Source organism: Peromyscus maniculatus, chromosome 7 (assembly GCF_049852395.1).
Source record: "Peromyscus maniculatus bairdii isolate BWxNUB_F1_BW_parent chromosome 7, HU_Pman_BW_mat_3.1, whole genome shotgun sequence".
In the NCBI taxonomy this organism is placed as follows: domain Eukaryota; kingdom Metazoa; phylum Chordata; class Mammalia; order Rodentia; family Cricetidae; genus Peromyscus; species Peromyscus maniculatus.
Window position 1 is genome coordinate 114370896 of NC_134858.1, and position 21776 is coordinate 114392671.

At 42.2% G+C, this 21776-nt stretch overlaps 1 protein-coding gene across 11 annotated transcripts in view; it reads right to left on the minus strand.

Annotated features, from left to right (window-relative positions):
• Rbms3 (RNA binding motif single stranded interacting protein 3) overlaps positions 1-21776 on the minus strand; it is a 794057-nt gene that overhangs the window by 360334 nt on the left and 411947 nt on the right. For all 11 annotated transcript variants that reach the window (XM_042281903.2, XM_042281910.2, XM_042281904.2 and 8 more), the window contains exon 4: positions 11924-12015. In XM_042281903.2, coding sequence (XP_042137837.2) covers positions 11924-12015 — 92 coding nt within the window. The remainder of the gene's footprint in view (positions 1-11923; positions 12016-21776) is intronic.

Sequence of the window (21776 nt, forward strand, 5' to 3'; positions counted from 1 at the left end):
GAAGGAAGGAAGGAAGGAAGGAAGAAAGAAAGAGGAGAGAAAGGGAGAAAGAGCAGAAGGAGGAGGCGGAGGTGGAAGCAGGAGAGGAGGGATAAAGGAAGATGAACAACACTAAGGACAAACACCCTAAAGCTGTTCTCTGGTCCCTGCACATATGCATACTTGCACACACAGACACACACATACACACACACACACACACACACACACAAACACACAAATAACAATAAAATAAAAATGTACTCTTTTAATTTTAGCATGTGCAGAAAGAATTCACCACTTGACTCTATCTGCCATGTCACTTCACCACAGAAGACTTCCAGCATGTTCCTGATGGTCTCTCTTTCTGTCTGAACATGGAGACTATTTGGTGAGCTTGTATCTTTAAATTAATACCTTTTACTTAATTTTAGATGCTGTTTTAAAATCTGTTTCCTGAATGAACTGCAGCAGTCTACAGTAGGGCAAGTCCCCAAATGCATAATTCCAAATGTGCAATGAGCAATTTTGTGGTCAGACCTTCCACAGTTTATAGTCATTATTCCATTTTCCTCCAATGTCTAGAAGCATCATAAAGGTATAAAAAGTGCTGATAAATTGTTTCTTTTCTGTCAACCACATTTATCTCTGGTGTGGATGGAGGACATGTACCTGACTTTATTCATAGCTTAACTCTTTTTTAATGTCTGCATAGCTGTAGGTGTGTGTCTACACGACACACCAACTGCCATATGGCATTCCACCCTCTGCCTGCCACCACACCACATTCTCTTCTCTGTTTATAACTTGACCTTTGCTTTTCTGTGTATTGGATAAAAGGTTTACTACAATTCTTCAAGAAGCTGATTTACTTTTTGTGGCATCTATTCTAGACCAGCACTGATATGGAATTAGATTCTTATTATTTTCTTTGTAACTTTTCTGAATTTGACTTTGTTTCCTTTAATCCACAGCATGGTGTTTCTGCCTATCATCTTACTGAATCTGCATGTAGTCTTTTTCCCTCCTGGTTCCTGTCTATGGCACATGTGTATCCTGAGACTTGACCATTAGTATATTTAAACATCAGTGTACTGGTGAAAGCTTTAAAAACACATCCCCAGAGTCTGTGTTAGAGGGTCTGACCAGTTAGTTCCTGGAGATGAGGTAAGATAAATTGTTACTGAACAATAACATTCATGAGGGAAACAAAATTAAATAAATATTTCTGATGACTGTGATCCTTGTAAAGAATGAGATAAGACAATAGGGTGTGCATGCGAGTTACTGCCCATTGCTGTTTATTTTGGTATATGGATTCAAGGAAGGTTGATAATGGTATGGAGGCATGGATACAGGTAGATGGGTCAGGAAGTGACTGTTCATAGTTTAACCACACACTGAAGGAGTGAGCATGAACAGGAAGTGAGAGAAAATGAACAAGAAGTGAGACAAGGTAAATAGGAAGTGGGAGAGGGTGAACAGGAAGTGAGAGAGGGTGAACAGGAAGTGAGGCAAGGCTATAAACCTTTGAAGTCCACCTCCCCAACAATGTCCTCTCTCCAAGGTTCCATGTCCTCAAGGTTTCATAACCTCCATCAAACAGTGCCACCAACTGGGGACCAAGTTCAAATGTATGAGCCTATGGGGGACATGTATTTGTGTGCTCACAGAATATTTTCTTCTGAAAGTTAAGAGGACTGAGGATGAGCAAACAATGGACTATGTTGTGTAAAATAATTACTAAGTGGTGAGGAGAGAGCTCAGTTGGTAAAATATTTCCAATGCAAGCATGATGACCTGAGTTTGGATCTCCAAAAATGGCTCTGTACATTTATAATCCTAGCATGGGGAGGAGGGGACTCTGGATTCCATAATTTACTGTTCAAACAACCTAGTTGAATCCTTGAGCTCCAAGCTTAATGAGAGACCTGATCTCAAAAACTAAGGGGGGAATATTTGTGGGAGAAACTGGATGTTGACTTCTAGCCTACACACACACACACACACACACACACACACACACACACACACACACACATATGTGCACACACACATGTGCACACATAGGCATGTGTACCTACACACACATGCATATGTTATACACATTCATAGAACATCAAGCACATACACATAGCTATACACACAGAATGATATACACTCTCACAGATAATCCATAATGAGAGCCATAAGAACCCTATGTTTCCATTAGGAAACACTTGTCTGCCTTTGGAATACTGATGTCTGTAAAACCTGGTCCTTTAAATCCATAAATTTATCATTTCTTCCTGGATTCAGTTGTATTTCTTGGGGAAGTGAAAAGCTCTTTTTTCAGGGATATATGGGGCCAGAGGTCGAGTAGCTTCCTTGAATGGCTTTTACACTAATAAGGCAATACATGGAAAGGGGGGTTAAAATACAGGCATTTGTGTGTTGTGTTCAACATGAAATACTTCTCCACACATTGAATCCTTATTTGATATGATATTGTATCCTTATAAAGTACTTGTATTTTGTGCAGGAAGACCTAAGAAGAGATGCTTACAGGGTCAGATTCTTAAGGATGGAGATGAGTATGTAAACAGGATGTGCTGTTGATCCCAGCAATCAGGATATTGAGGCAGAAGACTGACAATTGCAATTCCAGGCCATCCTGGGCTCTATAAAAAGACTTTGTTATATGTATCCAAGGGCCAAGGAAGAGGCTCAGTGCCTGGGATCTACAGACCAGGATCTGGGTTTGATCTGTAGGAGTGCCCATCTCCACTCTCAGCAATGTGACCTTCTTCCATAGAATTCTAATTATCTTTGTGAGTGCTATGACTACAGGACTGTCTGTATGATGTCAGTAATGTCTACCACCTCACTAGGAAGTTGAAAACAATATTCAACTTCAGAAAACAAATATGGACTCCTTTTTTTCTCCTGAAATTGAATATTTTTTTTCAACTCAGGGTACTTCTTTGATAAAAAGAAGGGGGAATGTTAAAGTGACTGGGATTTCAACCCGCTGCCTGGCAGACAGAGATGGAGTCTCATGGCATGCTTGAGTAGTTTAAGTACCAGCTTAAAAGGACATTCTGAGATGGTGGGAACACAGCATCAGACCGAGTACCGGGCTACACTCATTCACAGTATGCAATTTTTTAAAATTCTATTTTTCCTGTATTGTATTTATAACTAGACAGTTCTTTCCATACATTGCATGGGTGACAAGAATAGAACTCAGGTCCTCAGCCTTAGCAGCAGGCCTCTCCCCACCAAGCAATCTCTCTAGCCATACTTTTCTCATTCTGATGGACTTTCTGTCTATTTCAGTGGGATAGGGTCCTACAAGGATGAGCCTGATTTAAACAGGACCTGTCAGTCTATTCTCAGCGAGGAGAAGCTCTGTTCAGCTGTAAGGATAGACCATCAAGGTCAGAGCAGAGAGGAGGGCTCCTGCTATGGGACTCTTCAGCAGCATGTTAAAGTATAAGTGTTTTCCTGAGTTTGCCTCTAGGCACAGTCCCTTCAAGAAGCAGAAGGAAAGGGTTGACATTGTGTACAACTTGCAAAGGCCTTGGACCCCTCACAGACAATGAATAGAACACATGATTGGTGGGTAGAGACCAGAGTCTAGAACACTTGGGCACTTTCTGGTTGAATTTAATTTTTCCAATACTGGAGAAGCAGGAATTTCTACTGACATACACACTCACCCTTCAGCTTAGGAGAAGACAATCACATCACCTGGAAAAAGCAGGGCATCATCTACAGACAGATTATGCAAATTGTTAGGTAAAAGCTAATAGAAATATCAACTGGATTCAGTTTCAAAGATCTCAGATAATTAATGAATGGGATTAAGATGGACCCCCAAAATTTCAATATTGGGTTTTGAATCCCTGAATTCTGCAGTAAGATCAAGGGAAGAAAAGCATTTAAAAAAATCTTGAGCCGGGCAGTGGTGGCGCATGCCTTTAATCCCAGCACTTGGGAGGCAGAGCCAGCTGGATCTCTGTGAGTTTGAGGCCACCCTGGTCTACAGAGTGAGATCCAGGACAGGCACCAAAACAACACAGAGAAACCCTGTCTTGAAAAAAGAATCTTGAGCCAAATTGACATATCTAACAAAACAGAGGTCACAAATATATTTGTAGACATGTGGTAGGCAAACACTTGGTACTTCCTGTACCAAGAGTTTAAAACATATCAACTAGGGGGAAAATGAGATGAAATTCTTGGTTGTGGGAGGTACTGCATTTCCTCCGTGTGTGTGTCCACAAGAACACCCAGCAGCAGCCTCTATGGAGAACGGCCACTTCCATTGCATGGTTAGCAACCAAGAGGAACGAACTGTGTTGAAAACTGCAGCAGACTTAGCTTCTGAATCACAGCTACCTAAATACATTCTAGGGGCTGAGGAGACGGCTCAGAGGCTAGTGACACTGGCTGCTCCTGCAGAGGACCTCAGTTCAGGTCCCTGCACCCACATATGGGCCAACAACTGTCTGTTACTCCAGACCCAGAGGATCAGATGCCCTCTTCTGACCTCAGTGGGTACTGAACTCATGTGGACAGACTCACTCACACACACATATATGCCTAATTAAAAATAAAAATAAGATCCTAAGTATGTTCCACAACAGTATTATAAAGTATTCCTTATATGGCTGAGTAGAATGGAAAAGCAGAGGACTCACACATAGGTCCTAGAAGATAATAGCAGGCCAGTCCCCTATAGATGGCAAAATTCAGGTGTGTGTTTACATAGTCGTGAGTCTTGAAATATCTGTCAAAGCAAGAATCTCTTTCCTGCCCAAGAGGGTTTAGTAACATTTAGACATGAGTGGCTTAGACCTTTTGTTCACTTGTTCCTTGCTGTTAAGTGCCTATGTTAATGTTCTTGAACTATCCAGAACCTTCCATGTTATCAGTCAAATAAACATCTGTATGCTAAGCTATAGTTAATTTTTACTTTAATGAAAAAATAGATTTATTTTATTTTTTATGTGTATGACTTTTGCTTGCATGTATGTCTATGCACCATGTGTATGCAGTGCATGGAGGCTAGAAGAGGGTGCCTGATCCACTGGAACTGGAGTTACAGAGAGTTGAGTCATCATATGGGTGCTGAGACTTGGACCCACATCCTCTCCAAGAGCAGCCAGTGTTCTAAACTGCTTAACAATCTCTTCAACTCCTTAGTAGGGACTTCTTCAATTTCTTCTTTTCATGCATTTGCAGACCCATTTTCCTCAGCCAATAACTTTCTTAGATCTACCTCATGGCTGTCAAGATTTGTAATAGCTAAAATTCTTGGTCCACAGATTTTGCAATAAGGCAGATAGAATAAATGTTACAAACACAGAATAAGAAAGAGGTTTTCATTAGCCATGGTCATACCATTTGCAAAGCTCCTCCATTTGGGTAAAACAGTAACAGTTGAAGAAACTAAAGTAGTTTGGTTACCAAAATACAAATAACTTTATCTTTGAGATTCTTGCCTTTCCCCTGCCCACATGGTCCCCTCAATAATGACTGGCCACAACAGATGTTTATTGGTCATCTGACATTCACTGACGAACCATCCAGATTACCCCTAGCAATAGCCAACCATGAAACTACTCAATCCTCAGCAATATATACATGGACAGAAATCTCACTGGGTTCTTAGACTAAAGATTCTTGCAGGCCTCTTTCTGAATGAAGCCTGTAGAGTCATAGAGTCTCGCATCCCCTTGTCCATCTACCTAATGACTTACTGCTTCATACAACTATATTTCATTGTAACCAACACACTGCCCGGCCCACAAAAAAAAAAAAAAACCCACAAAACATCTACAGACTAAAACTCTTACAAATATTTTCCTATAGACTATCTTGTGATAATAAAAGACCTGAAATATGTTAGGATTCCCAGCACATCTGAATCCAATGCACAATGTTTACTAACCCATGCACAGGTACTGGATTCTTACTGCAATCAAAGTACTATGCCAAATGCTTTGTGGATTTTCAAAAGTTGCACAGTACCCCAACAGTCTAAGCACCATATTATTATTAAAGATTATTAGAGATATTTTAATAACACAGAAAGTTCATACAACTAGGTGGTGCCACAACCAGAAAACAAAGCCCAATGCATCTTTCAAACCAACATTCTTCACCAGCACGCACTTACAAAATTCTATAAATTGGCTTTCACCAATGAATCACAATACCAAGCTGTTTTTATAACTGTAGCTCTATAGTAGAGCTTGAGGCCAGGGATTGTGATGCCTCCAGAGGTTGTTTTATTGTACAGGATTCTTTTGGCTATCCTGGGTTTTTTGTTTTTCCATATGAAGTTGAGTATTATTCTTTCCAGGTCTGTGAAGAATTGTGTTGGTATTTTGATGGGGATTGCATTGAATCTGTAGATTGCTTTTGGTAAGATTGCCATTTTTACTATGTTAACCCTGCCTATCCATGAGCATGGGAGATCTTTCCATTTTCTGACATCTTCTTCAATTTCTTTTTTCAGGGACTTAAAGTTCTTGTCATATAGGTCCTTCACTTGCTTGGTTAGTGTTACCCCAAGGTATTTTATGTCATTTGTGGCTATTGTAAAGGATGATGTATCTCTGATTGCCTTCTCAGCTTCTTTGTCCATTGTATATAGGAGGGCTACTGATTTTTTTGAGTTGATCCATAAACCCCATCCAAGGACTAGGAATCTAGATGCAGACATCCACGGCTAGGCCCCTGGTGGAGCGCTGGGAGCCTAATTAGTGAGAAAGAGGAGGGTTTATATGAGTGAGAATTGTTGAAACCAAGGTTGGATAAAGCACAAGGACAAATAACCAAATGAATGGAAAGACATGAACTATGAACCAAAGGCTGAGGGGCCCCCAACTGGATCAGGCCCTCTGAATAGGTGAGACAGTCGATTGGCTTGATCTGTTTGGGAGGCATCTAGGCAGTGGTACCAGGTCCTGGGCTCGTTGCATGAGTTAGCTGTTTGAAACCTGGGACTTATGCAGGGACGCTTGGCTCAATCTGGGAGGAGGGGACTGGACCTGCCTGGACTGAGTCTATCAGGTCGATCCCAGTCCTCGGGGAGACCTTGATCTGGAGGAGGTGGGAATGGGGGGTGGGCTGGGGGGAAGGGGAGGGGGCCAGGAAGGGAGAGAACAAGGGAATCTGTGGCTATTATGTAGAACTGAATAGTATTGTAAAATAAATAAATAAATAAATAAATAAATAAATAAATAAATAAGAATCACAAATTTTTCTCATGAAAGAAAATGTTCATTTGTGTGCATGGTTACTTATCTTTATTATACATTGTCGTGGTTTGAAAGAGAAATGTTCCTGACAGGCTCTAGGATCTAAATACTTAGTTTGCAGTTGGCTGCACTTTTTGGGGAGGGGATGGTACTGTTTAGGGAAGTGGTGGTGATGTCTGGGGAGATGGTACAGCCCTGCTGGATGAAGTAAGTCACTGTGGCATGCTTTGAGAGTCCATAGCCTCTCATTACTTTCAGTTCCCTCTCTCTACTTCAGATTTGCTGTCGATTTACTATCTTAGAGTCCTGCTCCTGACACCATATCTCCCTCCTGTTACCATGCCTCTGCACCATAATAGACCCATTCCTCTGGAACTACAACACAAAATAAACTCTTCCATAAGTGTCTTTGTACATGGTGTTTTATCACAACGATGGAAAAGTGACTGACACACTGATCAATTACTACATCCTGGCTAATTCCCTATTCAGTTCTTTGTAGTTGAGGATCAGTTGATATTTTCACAGGCACATATTAGAACATGTTTGCTAAGGGAAGCAACTCCCACACTTTCAAGTTGGTGCCAGTTTGCTATCGGGAAATTAAATATAGGTAGCATCTTAATTTTATTTTTAAAAATATTTACTACTATTTATATAAGCATTTGTGTCCATCTGTCCATCTGTCTGTCTCTGCATATGTCTGTGTGGGGAAGTGAGTGCAGGTATCAGTGGTGTCCAAAATAGGACATTAGATCACCTGGAATTTGAGTCAGAGAAACCTGACAAAGGCATTGGGAATTGAACTCAGGTCCTCTGCAAGAGCAATATGCACTCATGATGGATGAGTCATCTTTCTACTCCAGGAGGCATTTTATTTTAAAATCCTGGGGATTTTAAAATGTCACACCACAACCAACAGAGTGGGATACTGATAAGAACAAGGATGCAGGAGGCGATTTGGTGCATACTTAAATGGTAAAATATATACTGCAAGTAACACACACCCTGCAGACTACAGGTTTATATGATAATAAATAACAGTTATCGCCAGGACAAAGGAAAAAGTGCCGTGAAATTCAATAGCTCAGTGAGAAATCTGCTAATACAGGTGGCCAAGCTTGTTCCATTTCATTGTCAAACGGAGGCTATTTATTTTCTTCTGGGTAGTTAAATTACAGAGTCATTTATTGCTGAAAGTTTTCCAGTGGGCAGATGGGAATCTAAAGCAGGCTTTGGGCTCACACTTTGTGAGGATTTACTTCACAGACAGCAAGACTGAAACTGTCAAACCTTCAGAAAGTCTGCAGCAGAGTGATTCCCCACAGCCCAGCCAGGCATTCCAGGTTTTGCACCTCGGATATGGGACAAGGGCCAAAATGGTAGCTAGAGTGAATAATCCCTTTTGAAGGTCTTTAAAGAATTGCTAGTATAGACAGTTTCCTTACTGGGTGATAGGTCAGTGATTGGTGTGTGTGTGTGTGTGTGTGTGTGTGTGTGTGTGTGTGTGTATGTGTGTGTGTGTGTAAGCGCGCACGTGCACGCACTACTATACATATGCATGAGAAAGATAGTCAGGCATAGGGAGGGATTCCTTATATACAAGCATCCTGAAAATATTAAAGTCAATGTCAACTTTCTTTGCCTTTTCAATACAAAAGCTTAACTCTGTGTATGATCTACCTATCATCTATCTGTCTGTCTATCTATCTATCTACTTATCATCTATCTATCATCACCATCTATCACTTATTTGTCTATCTTTCTATCATCTACCTATCATCTATCTACTATATATCATTTATATGTTTGTGTGTGTGTATTTCTATCTCTTGAAAATTTAGAAACAACTGTGTGTTCATTATTTATAAACCACTACTATCTAATAAATTCCAGAATTTCAAAAGTTTATAAACAGAATGTACTGAATATGTTCCAATAACCATTTTCTTTGAAAAGTTTATTAATTAATTTATGTATTTACATATGTGTGTATGATTCACACACACATGTACACAATGCACACACATATGGAGGTCAGAGGATTCTGGCTAGTCTATTTTCTCCTTCTACCATGTAAGAACCTAGGCATCAAACTTAGGTCTTCAGCTTCACAGAAAGTGCCTTATCTCCTCAGCTACTTTTCAAGTTCCCCATTTTGTTTGTTTCTTTTTTAAAACATAGATTAATCTTATTTTTAAATTTTGTGTGTGTGTGTGTGTGTGTTTGTGTCTGTGTGTGTATGTGTGTGTCTATGCACTTGAATTCAGTGCTCTTGGAGACCATAAGAGGGTACTAGATCCCTTGGAGCTGGAGTTACAGGAAGTTAATTGTGAATAACTAATGTGGGTGCTGGGAAGCAAACTCACGTCCTCTCTAAGAGCCACAAGTGCTTTTAACCATAGAACCACCTCTCAGGTCCCCAGAATATACTTTAGCTTTTAAAGATTTTTTTTTTTTGCCTTTTAAAATGTGTATGTGTATACCTCTGTGTGCGTGTGTATACCTCTGTGTGTGTGTGTACACCTCTGTGTGCGTGTGTATACCTCTGTGTGCGTGTGTACACCTCTGTGTGCGTGTGTACACCTCTGTGTGCGTGTGTACACCTCTGTGTGCGTGTGTATACCTCTGTGTGCGTGTGTACACCTCTGTGTGCGTGTGTACACCTCTGTGTGCGTGTGTACACCTCTGTGTGCGCGTGTACACCTCTGTGTGCGTGTGTACACCTCTGTGTGCATGTGTATACCTCTGTGTGCGTGTGTACACCTCTGTGTACGTGTGTACACCTCCGTGTGTGTGTGTGTACAGTTGAGTGCAGTTCCCACATAAGCCAGAAGAGAAGATCAGATTCCCAAAGCTGCCTAGCATGGCTGCTGGGAACTAGACTGGGGTTCTCTGTAAGAAGAGCAAGTACACTTTACTACTGAGCCATCTCTTCAGTCCTTCCCTATTCTCTTTTTAAAGCATTTTTATAATCTTTTCCTAACTCAGCCAGCAGCCACACTCTAGCACTTGTTTTCTGGGTACAGGAAATTGCTACTTCAGCTGCCATTGACTGTTGCCAAACAACCTTTAAACCAGGACATGCATGTAATTTCCTGATTAATTAAAAGTATTAACTTCATCAATCTCAATTCCTGACCAAATCTAAAGCTTCCAGGCATCATCCTGACAAAGAACAGAATACACAGCTGGGTGAATCCTAACTTATATCACCCTGAGTAACGAGAAAGACAATGAACCCACCACAGTCACTGAAGAGGAAATTGGCTCCTAACAGCCAGTTAGCAGATGTGATCTACACACATTGGCCAGCATGCATCCACAGCGGCTAGGACCCAGATGCTGATCCTCGGAAAGCTGGGGCTGATGCTGGAAGGTTCTATCAGAGAATGTGCACAATCATAACACAATCCAAATGGCTAGGGCATCCGAGGACTTCATCATCACACCACTTATTTCTAGGGGAACAGGGTTGGAAAACTAGAAACACAAGCAGGGAACAGAAGCCCAAGATTTCAAGGTCTGTTGCCTGTGGCACCCGACAGTGTGAAGATCTGGGCTTAGTAAGTTCAACTATTAACAGGAAGGATATTTTAAACTTAGACCATTTATGATGATTCAAAACCACTGCTATTTGAGCATCAACATTTACTGAACATCCAAATGTCATCAGCAACAGTTCTGGTGTTTACTCTTACTTTTTCTTTCTTCATTTTTGTTTTTGGAGGAGGGTCTTACTGTGTATTCCTGGCTGACCTTGAACTACATTATATAGATCAGGCTGTCTTTGAATTCACAGAGATCTGCCTGCCACTGCTTTTATCCCAGAATGCTGGGATAAAGTCATTCACCACCACACATAGCTTAAATCATTATGATGCTGTCTCATTAGAGTCCCAGATTAAAGTGAAGCCAGTGACATTGGTGTGCATTGTTCCCAAGATCCATATCATCTTACCACATAGGCAGATTCTTATAACGCTGTAGCAATCACGGCACAAAATGACGACGAACAATTTTCACTTGGATGTAAAAATTCATCATAGTTTCACATACAAGTCCCAGACAATGCATACCATGAAGCAATGAGCAAATGTTGAAAGTGATGAACATGAAGAAAATCACTCTCCAGGTAAACTTTGGTATATGGACCAAAGTGAAATTCCAGCAATACAGACAAAGGACATTAGCAATAAGCCATTTCCCTGCACAAATCAGGGAAGAAGCCATCAGCTGAGAAGCCTCCCAAACATGGAACAAATAAGTGAATTTTTAGCACCCATTTAATCATTGAGAACTTTCTGTGCTACCCTAGAACTCTGCCACCTGGGGAAAGTTCTAGACACCAGTACATACGTGTATATTGACTCCAGCATTGCTGACTAAAGAAAGTTCTAGAGTCTCATGCATGCATACCTCCTTTTTCAAACAAAACAGAGCCCTCCACATGTATCCTTTAATCACTGGGGTCTCTACAACCAAAGAGCTCATTAATAACTACATATCAAACCAGAGATCACAACAAGTCAAGTCTATTGCATTTTTCATTTCCCTAACAATTGAGTACAGAAACAATGTAAACCATAATTTGGGGTCTGATCACTGCAAAAGACTAAGATTTGTTCACACACAGATACACATACACAAAGTGGACATGTGCACAGACCCTCTTGTCTGAGCAGGCTTACCTTGGCCATCTGTGCTTGCACGCCATTTGCCTTCAAGGATGCTACTGCCTTCTGTGCGGCTGCAGGACTATCAAAATCTACAAAACCATAACCTGTAAAAATATAAAATCTGACATTAGTCATCAAAGGCAGGCAGGTACACCTCTGTCATACCAATGCAGACTTACTGTCAGCCATAAAGCCTTTTCTCCCAAACAAAACCTGGCTGGACCCAAAGGCTCTCATATCTGTGCTCCTGAGTGCTTTAAGTGAGATATCTTAGTATCTGTAGATATGAGGAAGTTAATTCATTTTCCAGAGTACTTTGTAGACTGGTGTGCAAGGGGAAGCCCACTCAACATTAACTTGGCAGTCAAGTCAAAGCCTCACTTCAGTGTGCTGCTCTTTCTTCTACAGATTTGCTACAAGAGGGAGGAGAATCAAACTCAGGAAATCCTTAAGTGTCTGAGGCTAAAATCCATTTTCCAGACCTCTAAAATCCAACACTCATAAAAGCCATAAGAACTGGCAAGTGTGATGGTCAACATTAACTGTCAACTGGATGGACCCAGAATCACCTGGGAGACCGACCTCTGAGCAGGTCTATGGGGGATTATCATATTATTATTTATTACAGTAATATGGGAAGGTCCCTCTGAATTGTGGGTAAGCACATTCCCTGGCAGGGGAGCCTGGATTCTGTAAAATGGAGAAAGCCAGATGAGCACTTGAAGCATTCATTCGTTCTGTTTCTTGACTGTAGATGTGATGTGACCAGCTGTTTCAAATCCCCTGCTCTGTGACTCCTCTGCTGTAGGACTGTGCTAGAACTGTAAGCCAGAATATAAACCCTTTCATGCTTAACTTGATTTTCCCAGGGCAAATCATCCCAGCAACATGTAAAGAAGCCACAACACTAAGGGTATTGTTGGAGGCTGCAATAGTGCTAGCCACACAGCAGGCAGCCAATAAATATACCTTGGTTGCACAAATAAAGTCTGTGGGTTAGAGTCCAGGTTTGAATCTACTTCTACCTGACCACTGAGCCCATGATTCTAAATTATTATAGGGTCTTTGTTTATTTCAATAGCAGCTCAAATTGTTGATCTTTAATATCTTGAAAAAGAATAACTTGATGAATAAATATTCAAGCCTCTGAAAAAATACTAAATGGCCATCCTTCTTATATTTGGGGAGGGGGGTCAGAGGCATAAATATATGGTTCTGTTTGTGTGATTATGTGAGGACATATAAAAGTTCAGGGAAACAAACAAACAACCAGAACAGTTGCTAATGGACAACAGAGAAAGAGCCATCTTCATGACATCAAGGTGACAGGTATTAGTCCAGGAATTCACCCAAAAGCATTATCAGCTGCCAATAGTATTTTAAAATGTGAATACTTAGTCGGGTGTGTTGGTACACACCTGTGATTCAAAGATTCCTGAGGTTGAGGCAGGAGAATCAGAAGTTCAAGGTCAGCTTTAGCTATATACTGAATTTAGAGCTAGCCTGAGGTACATTGAGATAATATCTCAAAAACAACAACAGTAACTGTAGGTGTGTATATGTATTGTGGTTTGAATGTGTTTTGAACACTTGATTGCCAGCAGGTGGCGCTGTTTAAGGTTACAGAACCTTTAGAAGGTGGAGCCATACTGGAAGAAGCACATCACTGGGAGGCAGAGTTTGCAGTTTTGTAGCCTGGCCCTACTTGCTGTTCAATCTCAGCGTCAGCTTCCTGCTCTTGCCACCATGCTGTCCACACCTGATGCCAAGTTTTCACCGTGATAGACTGTACTCCTCTGGCACTATAGACCTCCTATCAGGGTTTTTGGGGGGCAGGCAAGGAATTTTAACTCCTAACAGAAAAAGATACTAACACACATCCATATATACATAATAAATATTATATATGATATACATAGTATATAATGTGTTATATGTATGACATATACACACATATAAATATGTATATATGTATTATAAATATGCATATGCTGTCCTCCTGAAGAGCCTATGGATATATCAACACATCTTCTCATCCATGAAGACAGGCATCTGTCTTGTATTTTGAAGCTTGTCTCACTCAGGGCTGCTAGGCCTGCCACTGAGGCAAACATACCATTTGTGTACTATAACCTACTCCCACCCCACCCTCCCAATAAGAGTGTTTGGGAATTCAATTACCAAGTTGTTTCTTTTAATTAACTTTCTAATTTTCTCCCCTCAGATCACATCTTCCTTTTCTCTCTCCCAGCATGTTATCCCAAAGTGAACTTGCTACACAGCAGGGTACCAGCAAAATGCTCCCACCAAACAGGGCTGTCAAGTTTGTACTTCTCATACATAAGGAAGTGTGTTCTGTCAGGACTGGTAATTCTTCTCTTCATGGGATAAGAGGGGGAAGAAAAGAAGCAGGAGAAAGAAAAGTCAAGAACCAGAAATATAGACAAAAGTACAAAAACTCTAAAACTTAGACATCATTGCCCACAGGTCAGGTGCTGTACTGGGGGATTAAGGTGCTCTTAATTAGTGACAGCATCTTTGTGTCATATCATACTGACTCTGGGTCCATTGTATGTGGAGACTGAGGCACAGGTGAACTTAAATGACTGGCCAAAAAGGCAGAAGCTGTTAGATGGCAGAGCCACAATTGGAACCCAAGTCTGCACAGAAGTTATCCAATGCCATACAGAGACTGTTTCTAGGCCCGCTCTGGAGCCCCGCCCTTGAGCCTGCACCCCTGATACCCCTCAGCCCCTCTCTGGACCCCTGCTGGGGAGCCTGCACTCCTCAGCTCCTCAGCCCTGCTATGGCCCCTATGCCCAGATGCTGCTCAGACCCGCTCTGGAGCCTGTGCCCCTGATGCCCCTCAGAGAGGAGCAGAAAGTTCTTGGATTTGGAGTTTTAGGGTGAGTTAACACAATCCCATGAAAGGCTCTCTCTAGCTCATTCTCTATACAGGTTGCTTCCTGGAGGGCCTGGGCCTACACCACATCTCTCCATGGGAGGTGTGGACAGGGTTAGGGTTGGTCTGCATTCATTTAGAGACTCATTCTTCCTTCTAGTAGTGAAATTCTTCATCGGGCACATGACTCAGCATACTATATAATATGTGGAAAACAACAGCCCCAGCTACCACTTACATGCAGCTTATTAATTGAGTTAGAGAGAGATGTGACGGAATGGCCATACCAAGGAATCTACAGATATTAATGCCATGCCTTCCTTGAAATAAAGGGAAGCAATGGGCACAGAATGTGAGTGTGGATTGTTCAGTATCTAGAAATCATTGAGAAGTTCTCTCTAGCTGGAGACCAGATGGTGATGAAAGAGGTTGGCAGCAGCAGTGGAGAGGACTCAAGGGCTAGCACAGCAAACCACAGAAAGGCAGCGGGTCAAGACACTGATTAGGGGAAATAGAGCAGGTGAGCTATAGTTTATAGGGAGGATCAACAGGACTTGACAACTGATTGATTAGGCTGGGAACAGGAGAGGTATAAGATGACAAGAATTACTGCTTGGTTGGAATTTGTTCTCCTTTTCCATAAGCCACTGGGTGAGTGAGCTGTGGTTGACTAAAGTGAAGAGACTGGAGGAGGACACACAGGAGTGAGGGAGGCCTGAAGACACATCAGTCAAAACATTTGTGAGAATCTCTGCAGAAAAAGTCAGATTGCAGTTTGATATTGGGACAATTGGTTTTGAATGTCCTCTTGACACTATCTAGAAGAAATTCCCAATGAGAAGTCTAGATCAAGTCCCCTGTAGGAATGTCTGTTCAGGGATTGCCTTGACTGTACTGACTGATCTGGGAAGACCCAGCTCACTGTGGACAGCACCATTCCGTAGGCAGGGGTTCCTGAACTGTGTAAGAATGAAGATGGGGAGCTGGGCACAAACATGAATGTGTTTTTTGCCATCTGTTTTGGATCATAGATACAGCCTGACCAACTACATCATGTTTCTGCTGCTCCCTCCCTGCTATGACGGACTCAAGCTCCTTCTCTCCTAAGTTGGTTCTGTCAGGGTATGTCAACACCATAACAGGAAACAAAACTGACAGAGAGACATATTAGGCTGGCACTCAGTAAAAAGGATAAAATCAGAAATACATATTAAGTGGGCAACAGCTTAAAAATGCTAGTAACAGAGATCGAACGAGAAAAAAAATCATAGTGAGAACTGGAAAACGATTTAGATTTCGACTTGAACAACCTCAGCTTTTAGGTCTCCAAGTTGATTTTGCAAAGAAGACTGAAGCAGGACCAGAGAGGATGATGGACACAAACAGGAACATGTCCTTGTAGAGCCAGGCAAGAAGGGTCCCAAGAGGGAAGAACTGGCCATGCCAAATGCAGGAGAATATGCAGGCATGGAGGGAGTGTGAAAATGCCCAGGGCCCTTAAGAGCAAGGATGTCTGCAGAGTGGTAAAGACTGAAGCTTGTCTGAGAAGAGGAATAATTAGGGGAGGAAGAGAGAAATGGGTGGTACAGAAGGCCTTGTAAGGGCTTAGCTTGACTGATGCGGGGAAACAAAATCAGACAATAGAAGATATGAAGTCAACGGGGGGTTGAGTGTATGTGTACATGTGCACTCACATGTACATTTGTATAGAGCCCAGTGCTCTCTACCTTAGATGACATTCCTCAACCTAAAGCATTAAGGTAGGACCCACCTATCTTCTTTATTGAGACATTATATCTAATGCACATGGAACTTACTGAATAGGTGAGACTGTGTAGGCAGCATGCCCTGGGGATCTGCCAGTCTCCACCTCCCCAGTGCTGTGATTACAAAAATATTGTCATCATGCCAAATATTACACATGGGTGCCAGGGACTGAACCTAGGTCCTTGTGATTGTGCTGCAAATGCTTTACTGACTGAGCTCTCTCTATCTATTCCTCAATTGAATTTTCATTTACTTTATGATAGGATAGAGTGTGTGTGTGTGTGTGTGTGTGTGTGTGTGTGTGTGTGTGTGTGTGTGTGCGCATGTATGTGTGTGTCCTTCCTCCTATGTGAAGTCAAGGTGAAGACCCCTAAAACTCATTTCAGTGATTCGGAAGTCTTTATTGGCCACCTGCTACAGCACATTACAATTTGCGGCTTTAAATAAGGAGTAGGAAAATCAAGCTGAGAAGAGAACCAAGCTTCATGAGTATAAGAAGACAATTCAAAAAATAGCCTTCCTGGGAAGATGCAGGCAAAGGAGCATCCGGGAAAGATGTGGGCATGCTGCCCCATCACCCACAGTCACTGGGAGGAAGAAGAAAGAGCACTCTGGCTATGTTAGTTGTGACCTGACAACAGCCACTCAGGGGGATGGCTTATTCTGGCTTTCAGTTAGAGAAGACACATTCCATCGTGGTGGGAAAGGCAGGGCAGCCAGAACATGAGAAAACTGGTCATGAAGTAGCTTCCGTCAGGCAGAGAGCAGACAGGAAGTGGGCTGCTTTATAAAACCACAAGCCTACCCTCAGTGACCTGGTTCCTCCAGCTTGGTTCCACAGCCTTCCAAGCAGCACCACTCATCACATGACCACTCATCATGTGGCCAAAGGTGACCTTACAGGAAGCATTTGTCACCAACTGTCATTGCACTGTACAACACTAGTCATTGGATTTTACCTAAGTCTGTGTTCAGTAGATGATCCTTGTCAAAGTACACATAAAGTATGCTACAATCTGTAAAGTTGCAGAAGGGACTGCTGTGGTTATTAATTAACAGATGAAAATGTCAAATTAAATTTTGATTACAAACAACAACAACAAAAAACAAACAATACCAGTGCTGCCAGCCATGCCTGTCCCACATCTTAGCCTGCATTAAGGCATCTTCCTTCAGGTTCCTGACCTCTACTTCCAGTCCTACACACCACAGAGTATATTACAAAATCAAGATGTGGCTCTTCCGGGCTGGACTCCTACACAAACTTCAGCAGTTTCCACAAGGGCACCCGTCACCCTGAGCTTTCTCTCAGGAAATTTACAGCTGAATTCTGGGAGAAGGGGTAACCCCACACCTGTAGGAATGATTGCTGTAGAATATTATTTTAAGATGTGTTACTTTTGCTTATGTTGCATTTGTCTAACTCTGTGAAGCTGTGTTACTGTGTCTGTCTAAAACACTTGATAGTCTAATAAAGAGCTGAACAGCCAATCATGAGGCAGGAGAAAGGATAGGCGGGGCTGGCAGGTAGAGAGAATATAGGGAAGGAGAAATCTGGGAGAAAGAAGAAGTAGCCAGAGAAGCAGGACGAAGAACAAGAGAGGAAGGAGGAGGACACCAGGGGCCAGCCACCCAGCCACCCAGCTACACAGCCAGCCATAGAATAAGAAACAAGGAAAGGTATACAGGAATAGAGATAAAAGCCCAGAGGCAAAAGATAGATGAGATAATTTGAGGAAAGCTGGCTAGAAACAAGTCAAGCTAAAGACGGGGCATTTGTAAGTAAGAGTAAGTCTCTCCACATGTGATATTAATGTGAGCTGGGTGGCTGCAGCCCCCAAAAGAGTAAAACCAACAACAACAGACGATGGCTCCAAGCCAACAAGCAGCAAAGACTGTGCGTGCAGACTGAGCAGAGAGAGCCACAAATCTGAGTTGGGGGTGTGCATGCATACTTCTACTCATTCAAGTGAGAGGCAGGAGGTCAAGGTGTCTCAAGAAACCTTGAAAGATATTTCCATTCTTTAAATAAACATGGCATTTCCAAGGTTTATGAGGGTGAGAGCTACATCACAGTCAGAAGAAAGCAAAATGAAATACAAGACTGGCTCTAAAAAACAATGATGCGTTTAGTAAGGGATAAAAATCACTTTAATTTGGTTTCAATTTGCTTTCCTTCCTGATAAATAATTAAGTCTTTCTCTGCATCTGGCAGGGGAAGGGAGGCAGAGTAATCCAGCCCCCAAGGAAGGCTAGCCAGGGCAAACTCAGCCTGGTGGCTGCCTGTGCACCCTGCCTCCCTCAATTACGTCATCACACTTGGCGACAGGTTCAAGCAAATTAGATCCAAATGTCACTGTTTTTCCCCCACACCCAGAGCTTGTTTTTCCTCCTGGTCAGGGAGACAAGGCCAGCAGCTCAGCAATTAGCCAGAAGTGGAGCAATGGGAGAAAAGGAACTGTGGGATAATTAGGTCATTCTGCGAATGCACTCTTCCATCAACAGGCTTAATCAATGCTTCCCTGAAAAGCTTTATACCTTCTGCGCTTATTTAAAGTTTTGTTATGGCATGGCACTACCAGAGCGATGACCTTCTAGAAAAATAATCTATATTAATTACAGCTTAACTCCACAGTATCACCAGAGGGCTATTTGTCTGTTCCCTTTCCTACAGTCACAGGTGACAATTCCAGAGACCTTTATCCTCCAGAAATTATTGTGTAAAGATGTATTTGAGTTTCATTAAAGTCTCTTTATATCACACTCAACTGTTGATTTCAGTTTTTTGTGTTGCTGCTGGCTCTTTATACTAGCAATTCAAATTATGCATTTATTTGCCAATATTGGGGTTGGGTGGGGCAGGGTGTGGGGTGCAACTGGAGAACTCCCTCTTCAGGTTTGTGGTACCATCTACAGCCACCCAGGGCATTTGGTCTCAGAGTTTTAACTGCACACTGAATTCCACATCATTTGCATAGTTCTTTGTCTTGGGAGTGATTTTTAAAGAAGGAAGGCCTCCCAGAACACAGATGCAGAGCCAGCTGTGAGTCAAATATGATTTCTAGACAGTACAAGAGAACACTTTGGCTGAGACTTATAAGTGAAACTCCAGTCCTGCTCAAATCTAACAGTTGGGATGCTTGAGAATTCACCTTCCTCTGGCAGCTACTGGGGAAGAATCCGTGAGCCTCCACCCTTGTTGGAGGATCTAGAAGCAGTTGATAGCTGCAGGAGCAAAGGAGGAGGAAGGGAGAGAGAGGAACAGGGAGAGGAAGAGAGGAAAGAGAGAGAGGAAGAGAGATGGAGAGGGGCAGGGAGAGAGAGGAGAGGAGGGAAGTAGAAGAGAGATTACTAAGAAGTGAAGGGGATCAGTGAGAGTGTGGGGGAGATAACAGTGGGTATAAAGGGGATGAATTTGGTCAAAGTACATTATATGCATGCATGAAATGTCATAGCAAAACCCATCATTGCATATAGTTAAGACATGCCAATAAAAGTATATCTCATTTTAAAAGAATTGGGTTTCCTTAGTTTTTCTCTCTTTTCATTTAGGATTTGTAACATGCTGTGCTGGTGTCTGGGCTCCAGGGGGTAAGACTGAGTTGTGAGGATGAGGATGGAGGAGAAAAGAATGTAGTAGATGCCCTGGAAGCCTGAAGGTATCTGAGCCACTCTGCCCCTCTCTGTCTCTAGTAGTCTTCTCTTACATCCTTCAAGTAATGGATGGCTGTGGAACCTTCCCTGCTTTGGATGTCCTAAGTCTCTGTATTAGGGGCCAGAGATAGCAAAGTAGAACATTAGCACATCTATCCTGGGTAGATGTTGTCAACTTGACACAAGCCAAGGTCATCTGTGAGTAGGGACTCTCAATAGAGGAATTGCATCCATTAGATTGCCTTGTGGGCTGGTCTGTGAGGAGGCATTTTCTTGATTAATGACTGATGTGGGTGGAGCCAGATCACTGTGGGTGAGGCCACCCCTGGGCGGATGGCCCTGGGTTGTATGACAAAGCAGGTAAATGAGCAAGCCATGGGGAGCAAAGCCATAAGCAGCCCCCCTCCCTGGCCTCTGCTTCAGTTCCTGCCTCCAGGTTCCTGCCCTGACTTCCCTCTGTGATGGACTCTATGCTGTAAGGTCAGACAAACCCTTTCTTCCTGAAGTTGTGTTTGGCCATGGTATTTATCACAGCAACAGAGATGTAAGACAGTTTCCATTCCTACATTAGCTCTCAACTCTCCAGAAGCTTTCATCCTATCTTCAGCATCCATTGGAAGGGTTTTCAATGAGCATTCATCAAGAGGAATCCCAAATATGTCAGAGGAAGCAAGACAGCAGCACACACTCAGCCTTGGATATGTGAAAAAGCAAAGTCCAAAGTCCAAGTCTGCTAAGGTGTGGAAACAGACAACTCTTACTTGGTAGAACAAAAGTCCTCCTAAAATTGTTTCCACCATTATAATCCTAAACTGCTTATACATAGAAATGCCCTTAGATTAGAACATAGGATCTCACAATTTTACATGTTAAAGAGAGAGCCTATCTACTACCTGTACAAAGAGCTACAGCATCAACCACCTAGCAAACAGGAAGAGAAGATAGACAATGAGTCTATACAACAGTAGATAGGCTGTTTCACTGAACTGTTGTTGGTGGTATTTTTTTACGCTTTGACTCTACTTTTTTGGGGGTCCTGCCACCCAGCTCCCAGATAAATCAAACATGGAGGCTTATTATTACTTATAAATGCCTGGCCTTAGCTGGAGTTATTTCTAGACAGCTTTTCTTAAATTAGCCTGTCTACCTTTGCCTCTAGACTTTTACCTTTTTCTATTTCTGTATATCTTTTCTTTCCTTATCTTATTCCATGGCTTTCTGCGTAGCTGGGTGGCTGCCCCCGGTTGTCCTTCTCCTTCTTTTTCCATTCCTCAATCTTTCTTCTTGCTCCTCCCAGATTTCTCCTATATATTCTCTCTGCCTGCCAGCCCCACCTATCCTTTCTCCTGCATAGCTACTGGCTGTTTAGCTCTTTATTAGACCATCAGGTGTTTTAGATAGGCAAAGTAACACAGCTTCACAGAGTTAAACAAATACAACATAAAAGAATGCAACACATCTTTCCATCATTAAACAAATGTTTCACAGCACAAACAAATGTAACATGTTTTAAAATAATATTCTACAACCCTGAAGTTCCCT